Below are 9,629 nucleotides of genomic sequence, written 5' to 3'. Positions count from 1 at the left end.
TCATATTGTATTAAATAAGTCCAATTAAAATTAATTTTTCATCCAATTTAATTTTATAAATACTTATATTTAAAATTTTAATTCATTAATTTGATTCGGATAAAAATGCCCACCTCCAAAAACTTCATCTTCCCTCTCAATAAGTTTTGGTTTGCTTGCCTTTAGGAGTTTTCAGAGGTTACCAATGAGTATCATTCTCCTGCAGTCATCTAGTGACGTCTCCACCGTGGACCTCCCTCCTCATCCAATCAAATGTCCAACAACAAGAATGGGAAACATGGTAATCTGTTTCAGAACAAATGGTAAGTGAGAGCTAACATAGTGAGTGTTAAGTGGTAATTTTGTCATTAAAAATATAATTAACGGTAAATTGGTACTAATTTATTTAACTGATTTGAAATTTAAAAATTTAATTGTCATATAAATTTTAAATATGGTTTAATTTATGAAATTTACTAAAATTTAAGGACTTGATTTTAACTGTAAATTAACATTTAAAAATAAAATCCATTACTTGTAAATGAGATTTGTGTCTAACACACATCAAGGAAATATTTGTGTGAACAAAAATAGGAACGTGAAAACAAATATGTGCCATCCGATTCAAAATGACTATACACGTGGCATTTGGATCCAACATCGAACTTCCACATGGCCCTACTGATAAAGACTCGGGTACAAATCAAAAGGCCGAAAATGAAGACCACAAACAGAAAAATCAACCGTAGGATCTTAAAAACCATACACGCGGCACGTCCAGGAACTGCCACACGTGATCCTAAAACCGGAGAGCATCCCGGAAGCGAAAGCAGTAGTAGTCCCAAGCCAACTAGTCAGGGCCGGAGGGGCAATATCGGTAAATAAAGGAAAATTAGAGGGGCAAAAGAGGAAAAGTATAATATTTAAACGACAGCGACTCAGAAACGAGAGAAAGCCAGCAGCCAAAAAAGCCATCCAAAGCAAACAACACAAGAGCCTTCTCTCTCTCTCTCTCTCTACGCCTTTAAAAGCTTCCCTTGTGGTTTCATTTCTCTCCTCTAGCGTTTTTCATTTCTCTCAAGCTCATCATCACAGATTCTCTCTATCCCTCTTCTCGATCCCCAAACTGTAAGTCTCGAAATGGCTTAATTTTACAGTCTAACCCTCGATCTTCGTCTTATTTGCGGGATCCCTAACTTTTGCCTTCAATCTAAATAATTTCCTGACACTTTTGTAGTTGATTTGTTTGTTTGATATGTTTATTATTTGGGTTGCATGCAACTGATTTCGACTATTGAGTTTAATTTGTTGATTGTATGCGAATTGATTATCTTGATCTGCTTTGGTTTCTTTTTGTCATTCTGCTGCGGTATGGTAATGATTTTTTTTTTTGGTTGTGATAGATATATTGAAAGCGAAATTGGGCTATTAGGGTTTTATATCGGATTTTGCGGAAACAATTGTTAGTTTAATTGTGTATTTTAGACTTATTTCGATCGGATATTTTGCCAGGTTCTGACAATTTTTAAATTTATTATCGACAACATTTTCCCTCGTTTTGTTGTTTTTTTTTTCCCTCATTTTGAGTTGGTTGGGTCTCTGTAATGTGAATGTGGGACTCGTACACTTCACAGTGTTGGCTGTAGGCTTGCTGTTTAATTTTTATTGGAGAACAAGAATAGTAGGATATAATAACACTATTGAATAATTTATTTTGCGCCCTTAAGTTCAATTAACACTACGTTTGCTAGGAAGTTTGTGGAGATAATGAATGGATTTAAAGGATTGAGTTTGTTTGAGAGAAGTTTTTCTAAAGGAGAATCCTCCAAAAAGCTTCACTTTTTCTACCCCAAATTGGTGGATTCAGGAGAATTTATTATTTTTGCTTACTTTAAAAACCTCACTCCATTTCATCCAAACACAACATAAAGGTCTTTTAAGAGCTTTTTATAGGTCCTCTAAAACATTTTTATACTTTTATCTTCGGTATGTTTTATGGGAAAGATTCCATATTTGGGTTTGGTTAATTTTTTGAATAATTGCTAGTTTAGGCCTATATTTTTAATTTACATTTGGTGTTGTTATCTGCAACTGTTCTGTTCAGGGCAACCATGAGTGACGAAGGAGAAAAGACCTGCCCACTTTGCACAGAAGAGATGGACTTGACTGATCAGCAATTGAAGCCTTGCAAATGTGGTTACGAGGTCTGTATGTCTTCTTTGTCTTCTTCCCCTCTCTCTGTAGTTAAGGACAGCCTTAGGTAATTGATATGACAGTTTAGGAGAATCATAGTTTGCCCTCTTGGGTGTACCTGCATTTAGCAACTTCTGTATTGTGGTCTGCTTTCTATGGTTCTATTTGAACGGTGCTATTTACTGTAGGGGTAGTGAGTGATATTTGTCACACATTGCCTAATTGTTGTCACTCTTCCAGTAAGAAGTGTCCCTACAAGCCATCTTCACACACACACACACACACATATATACACACACACACACACACATATACAATTTTGTGGTCTATATTTTGCATCAAGAGGATTAGAGGGAGGAGAATATTCCATTCTATTTTTTAATGTTCTCGTTGTTAGCTTTCTATTGTATTTTGTGAATTTTTGGCATATGGTGCTTTTCTCATTTCCATCTTTATAGCTGATTTTAAGTTATAATTACGTATTGTGGTCTCTTTATGCTTCATACAGATATGTGTTTGGTGTTGGCATCACATAATGGACATGGCAGAGAAGGATGATTCAGAGGGGCGGTGCCCAGCATGTCGGGTCCCTTATGACAAAGAGAAAATAGTAGGGATGGCTGCTAGCTGTGGAAGGTTGTTTACTTGTTTTCACGTTAACTGATTCTATTGACGCCTAGTTGTTTATTGATTAGTTCAAGTATTTGAGGACTATATTGATATCTATCTTTCCTTTCCAAAGATTGGTGGCTGAAATTAATATTGAGCGTAAGAAATCACAGAAGGCAAAGATAAAACCATCTGAAGGAAGAAAGCAACTCAGCAGTGTGCGGGTGATCCAACGAAACCTTGTGTACATAGTTGGGTTGCCTCTTAATCTGGCAGATGAAGATGTAATCTCTCTCTTTCTCTCATTCACTCAATGTGTTGGTTGTTTATCTCTCTCTACCTGCATTAGTTGCTGAATGAATATTTTTAATTTTAAGCAGCTTCTCCAGCGTAGAGAGTATTTTGGCCAGTATGGAAAGGTTCTAAAAGTGTCTATGTCTCGAACAGCAGCTGGTGCCATTCAGCAGTTTCCAAACAATACTTGTAGTGTGTAAGTGTCTATGTCTTTGCTGTTGTCAAGTCTTTTGGACTATTTGGTTGATGCTTTTTTTACCATTGCCAATGGAGCTTCGGCATTGAAATTCCTTCAGGGCAGTTGGATTCCTTGATCTTAAATTACTGATGCTTGTGAGTTTTAGTAACAGTAGAGTACTAATCAATTTACTTGATGTCTTTCTTACGTTGTTATAATACATTATTCTAAAAATTTGTGGTTTCCCTTTGTTTTTATTTATATTTTCTACTCATTTAATGCAATTATTGTTCCCTTCTCTCTGACGGTTTTCTCACTTTTTATGTTTTTTTTGGCAGATATATTACTTACTCAAAGGAGGATGAAGCAATTCGTTGTATTCAATCTGTACATGGATTTGTCTTGGATGGTAGATCTTTAAAGTATGTGCAGCTTTACATCTCTGAATTCTTTTCATGGATAATATGTTTTAAGGGTCAATATATGCCTAATAATTCGGGGAAATTGCAGGGCATGCTTTGGGACCACAAAATATTGTCATGCGTGGCTGAGAAATGTGGTATGGTCCATGATTAAATCTTCTTTATCTCATTGGACTTATGAATTGCATGCTCATTTTCACTGGAAGAAAAGAGATGAATAGAATACATTTTAATTGGGAATGAAACTCTTCTGTTCCAGCCTTGCACCAATCCAGATTGTCTATACTTGCATGAGATAGGTTCCCAAGAAGACAGTTTTACTAAAGATGAGATAATATCAGCATACACCAGGTATATTTGTTTTCTAGTTGATGACAAATGATTGAGTTGATTTAACTGAATAGAAATGCATTTCTTTGTTTGTTAAATTTAGTTCAGTTTATTGTGTTAGAAATGGGAAATAGATTTCCATTGGTTTGATAATAAATATTTAGAAGGATACTTCTTGAGCCCTTCTTTAGAAAATATTAGTTGTGATCCTTTTGTTTCTAAAGGTCTTCCATCCCATGTACTAGGTAGAAGATTGAAAATATTGAAATTGGTTATAGCTCAAAGCGGAGTCAAATAGATGATGTTTATATTCTTTGGTTAATTATAGCATACTGTTTTGTTTGGTCCTCTGAAGTTTATGTCTATTAACTACATTTAGATCTCTAGTTTGTCTGCTTGTCCCTTATCATTCTTCTGTCGTCAGTGATGATTGTACACTCCCTTTTTCTATTAATATTTTAGCATGAAGCTAATGTGTTAGCATTGTGTTGCTTAGTATTTTTTCTTAAATCTTTTTCATCAGATGATTAATCAACTCATTTTGGTCTTGAAGGAGTAGAGTGCAACAGATTACCGGTGCAACAAACAATATGCTATGGCGTTCAGGGAGTACTTTGCCCCCACCTGTAGATGATTATAGCAGCAATAGTTCTGCTTCTGTAGCAAAACCTATTGTCAAAAGTACTTCAAATGTAAGATTTTGTTTTTGTTGTAATAAATTATGCAGTAGTCTCTTTGTTTTCCAGGAGAAATAAATACTGGGTTGGTAACTTGTAGTTCCTTTAGTATTCTTGACATTTTGCTTTCTCATTAAATTACTGAATAATGGAATTTATTCATTTCCTCTCTCCCTCACCTATTCCCTTGACAAGAAAGTTTAGACATTGGATGAGATACATCCCTGTTGGTGGCAGTGGTTTTAATTTGGTTTTATATGTATATATATTGCAGAATATTGTGAGTACAGGCAAGGGTTCTCCTCCAAATGGAAGCTCTGGTAGATCTATTGCACTTCCTGCTGCAGCTTCATGGTATGTCAATCACTTGTATGTTTAGTCTTTGCTTTTTGTTAGTCAGCATTCCTGAATAACTTCTATATCAGGGGAATGCGTGCCTCTAGTCAGCCACAAGCTGCTAGTTTGACATCTTCTAATGGGTCTACTAAACCAAAACTGGACACAGTTAATGGTATGTTAGGATTCCCAGCAGCAGTTGCAAGTGCAAATCATGCGTCTACATTGCATAGTGATATGGGAAAAAGGGCAATTTGGAGTGAGGATGGTCAAACTACCAATGGTAAAGGCAAACAGGATCCATTGATTTCCGGAAAACAGAATGGAGAAGATTTTCCAGCCAATGTACCAGAAAAACCAGCCATTATTGATGCTATTGTTGATGTAACATCAACTAACAAGTCATCTAGTCCTCCATCTAATCATGACTGGGGCTCTGCTTTAGTGTCAAATGGTAAAAACTCTGCTCATGTTGTGCCATCTTCTGGATCTGAAAAGTTGGGAATCGCTGCTACTGATAAGGAACCAGTAAAGTTTGACAATAATGGAAGAAGTGAAGTTTATGATGCAACAAGAAATGGTAGCCCACTTACAGATGATAGTGTGATAAAATCGCCTTTATCACCTAGGAATCGAGGGTTACAGCAATCATATACTAACCAATGTAAAGAATCTTTGGGAGCTGAGAAAATGTATGGTCCAAGAGAACTGCAGCCTGATTGTAGAACAGATCCTCAGATTCAATCAATTATAAATACCGTTTCTGAAGCGGAGGAAGATATAATATCATTTGATAATCAACGACTCAAAGACCCAGAAGTTGTGAGTCATACTTCATACCAGCCAAATTCAGCTAATATTTCAAACCATTCTAGGTCTCATTCTTCGCAACACAGTGAGCCTTTTGCTGCTGTGAATCTAACTGCTGATCCTCTATTCATGGATAATAGAGTTGGTGACCACACACTTATACATGCATCTAGTAATGCTGTATTATCAAATGGATATCCTGAGAAATTGCTCAGCAGTTCTGCTGGTTTTGATAGAAACATGGAGCATTCCTTCTCTCTTCCAAATGAATGGGAAGGGGAGCACAAAGGAAGATTTCAGGGCGATGCTACAGCATGGGATGTGGGTGAGAACAGCATAATTTCAAATATACTATCACTAGATCTTGATGGATGGGATGACCCATTAACATCACCTCAGAATTTGGCTAAACTGTTGGGGGAAACTGATAAACAGCCTAGTTCTCTCAAAATGTCGGGTTCCTGGAAAGTTCAAAATAGCAGTCAGTCTAGGTTCTCTTTTGCAAGACAGGAGGAATCAAGAAATCAAGCAGTTGATGTTGATTCATCTTTTAGTGTTTTTGGGAAGTTGACAAAGAATCTCTCATTAAATCAGGAGTTTTCTGAAGAAAGAAATTCATATTTGGATAAGGTTGGGATGGGTAATGGTTTCTCTACCTGTAATTTTGAGGAATCTGAAAATTTTACCACTGTTCCTTCAGTTTTAAATTCTAACAAGCCATCTGGTGAGTATCTATTTTCTTTGAATTCTAAGTTACAGAGTTTTTTCTTGTTAAAAGTGGAAATGGGTTACTTGAAGCGAGAATGGGCATGTATTTCTCTTAGGTTGGTATATTTGTCAGCTTGAAAACTGAGAGTGGGAAACTGATATTAAAATAATCATTACTTGATTTCTTATACGTACGGTGCTTGTGCATGGGACATGAAATTTAGGATGGGATGCCTCACCATCCTCATTTCTTGATTGCTAAAATTCATTACTAGCCTTAGTATAACATTACGTGTGGTCTACATTGCTTGTGCCATATTCCTATTTACTGCCTGCAGTTGGCATTTTAACATTTTTGAACATGTCTTTAAGGTTGTAACAAAAAGCACAGAATGCTGAAATTTTGTTGTCTTATGCTTCTGTCTTTCAATTCGTCACTTGCTTAATGTTGCTCTTGGGAAACAAAGTTGAGGGTTTAGGCTGGATTATGAGATTGTCTACCATTTTGTTCAACCCCTTTTTAACGAGTGTAAATTGACATTTTGAGCTTCCAGAAATGATTATTGTTGGGTTTCTGGCTTCCCATCTTTGAAGTGCCCATTTTGTTGCAAAATCTTTTTGTTGTTGGTAAGGTGAAATGTGCCATCCAAGAATTGTGGCCGACCTATGATCCCTATGAATGAATATATGCTTCAGATCTGTAGAAAGTATTATTTGTAGAGGACACTGATTGGAGGGCATAATAATTTGACTGGTGATTAGTTTTGTAAATATAGTATTTTTTAATTAAAATTTAAATCCACTTTGTCTTTGCATCTTTTGCAATTAGGCAATTTTTATTTTTGTTTTCTAAATTCTAATATAATCTTGATCCTTGAATACTTCAGTGTTACCCAATGCCTTCAGGTTTTATTAATTTTCTACTTCATTTTTTTTTTTGCAAAGTTTGTATCAAAAAATAAACTGGTTAACCTGTTAGATTGAACAAGTTGGTTTCCAGAGGGGATATTTTACTGAACATTAATTTTGCTATTTAGCAGTTTCGAGAGCCCAAATTTCTGCCCCTCCTGGATTCTCTGTTCCTAACAGAGCTCCACCCCCTGGCTTTTCTTCCCATGAAAGGATGGATCATATTTTTGATCCTATATCTGGTAAGTTTTAATATTTTTTATCCAGATTGTCGTTCATCCAGCAAGATATTGTTTCTACATTGTAATTTTTTTTCCTTTCCTTCTATGAAGGGAATCATATGCTCGACTCTTCTTCCATGCTGAGGAATTCATATCAGCCACCATCAACTGGATACATTAGCAGCGGTGGGGATATTGAATTCATGGATCCTGCTATTTTGGCAGTTGGTAAAGGGAGACTTCAAGGTGGGCTTAACAATCCAGGTTTTGACATGAGAGCAAATTTCCCACAACAGCCAGGTGCCTTTGAGAATGAGGCAAGACTTCAATTATTGATGCAGCGATCTCTCCCACCACACCAGAACCTGAGATTTGCTGAAATTGGGGATAGCTTTTCTTCTCTTACAGATTCTTATGGCATTTCTTCAAGGCTTGTGGATCAATCACAAATGAGCAATCTATCTCCTTTTATGCAAATGTCCCTTCAGCATTCCAGGAATGCACTTTTGTCTAATGGGCACTGGGATGGATTGAATGAGGTTCAAGGGGGAAATAATCTTGGTGTGGCAGAACTCCTACGTAATGAGAGACTAGGATTGAATAAGTTCTATAATGCTGCTTATGATGATTCTAAGTTCCAGATGCCAAGTTCAGGAGACTTGTATAACAGAACATTGAGATGGTAATGCTGTTGGAGTGACAAATTTTTCCCTGGCTAGCAATGGCCTACAGAGAAGCATAAAAATGATCTTTATGCAAATTAAGTGGCCTTATACAAAGGATGGGACTTGACTCATCACTGGTCTCTTTGAGCCTGCCTGATGAAGGATAAACTCCCAAAAATCGGGGTCTTGAGGGCAGCAGGTAATGGTTAATCTTTTTACATGTTTCCTTGTATAGTGAATGTGCAATCATTAGTTGATATTGAAAGTGATTATTTTTAGGAAATTAGCAGAATTTCAGCACTGATCATTGATTTGGTATTCTTGTGAAGTCAACAGTGAAAAAAAAAAAGGAATACTTGATCTTAATTTGTGTGTTTAATAAGGTCTTTATTGCCATTTTCTCATAGTAATTCGGTGACCTTATTTGAATACTATGTGAAGTATATGTTTATGTCACAAGTTGAAATTGAGTGAATGCACTTAAATGAATAGGAAAACTAACTAGTCAGTCTTTAAATGCTTCTGAGGTTTTTTAAAATTGAGGGATTAACTAATAAATTCTCATACCATAGGGGATTAAATAGTAAATTTTTCTTAAATTTAATTAATTGGTTTGTAGCAATGGATTTTTTTTTTTTCAAAAAAAAAAAATTCTGGTGCTACGTTTGACTGATAATAATGTGACCAGTTGTTTATATTGTTTTGTGGAATTTTTGTTGAGGGCTATGTTTGACTTGTTATTTGGTTGCACAAGCATTAATCTAATAAGTCAATCAGTTTGATTTATTATTTTAGTTTTGTTGTGTATATTGTATACAGGTGGACAAAGCTGCAACCTACATTTGATATGGAGATTTATATTGTGAAATGGTGTAATATTTGTCAAAACTGGCTGCAGTCAGTTGAGTGTTTTGCTCTTGCTCTTGTCATATAAAGAAAGAGAAAATTTTGGTTTCTACTCATTCACATCTAAATAGATGAAGTTAGAAACATCCTTGTCCCCTACTTTTTCTTTTTCTTCAGTTTGCCTTTGGGTGATTGATTTCTTCACAACTTAATATAAGAAGCAATTATTATTGTTATTGTGGCAAGGATCCAATTCCATTCATCCATCAGATAATTGTGGGTTTTTTGTTTTTCATTGAAGCATGCGAGAACTGTGTTGTTATAGTTTTAATAGAAACAAAGGATGATTATGATTGGTAATGATTTATAGTTAATTGGATTCCTTGCCTCGTATAAACTCACAAACTTCATGTCTTATTGTCTAAATCACCGGGAGATTTACAATTTGCCAT

The 9,629-nt window shown here is 35.7% G+C and overlaps 1 protein-coding gene across 4 annotated transcripts; it reads left to right on the top strand.

Annotated features, from left to right (window-relative positions):
* Nucleotides 1–939: 939 nt before the first annotated feature.
* On the top strand, nt 940–9,413 carry LOC110625930 (general negative regulator of transcription subunit 4). Of its 4 annotated transcripts, none has more exons than XM_021771639.2 (14): nt 940–1,107; nt 2,084–2,183; nt 2,681–2,808; nt 2,915–3,065; nt 3,162–3,271; nt 3,592–3,675; nt 3,764–3,812; nt 3,935–4,026; nt 4,565–4,697; nt 4,957–5,036; nt 5,108–6,552; nt 7,577–7,687; nt 7,778–8,530; nt 9,151–9,413. In XM_021771639.2, exons 2-13 carry the CDS (start codon nt 2,091–2,093, stop codon nt 8,350–8,352), a joined length of 3,051 nt encoding a protein of 1,016 aa, XP_021627331.1. In that variant the 5' UTR covers nt 940–1,107; nt 2,084–2,090; the 3' UTR covers nt 8,353–8,530; nt 9,151–9,413. The 4 variants fall into 4 exon arrangements, with proteins under 4 accessions (XP_021627331.1, XP_021627330.1, XP_021627329.1 ...); XM_021771638.2 differs by having other exon boundaries at nt 7,574–7,687; XM_021771637.2 differs by having other exon boundaries at nt 4,559–4,697.
* The last annotated feature ends 216 nt before the right edge of the window (nt 9,414–9,629 follow it).

Source organism: Manihot esculenta, chromosome 11 (genome assembly GCF_001659605.2).
Source record: "Manihot esculenta cultivar AM560-2 chromosome 11, M.esculenta_v8, whole genome shotgun sequence".
In the NCBI taxonomy this organism is placed as follows: Eukaryota; Viridiplantae; Streptophyta; class Magnoliopsida; order Malpighiales; family Euphorbiaceae; genus Manihot; species Manihot esculenta.
This window is presented reverse-complemented; position numbering and strand designations above follow the sequence as displayed.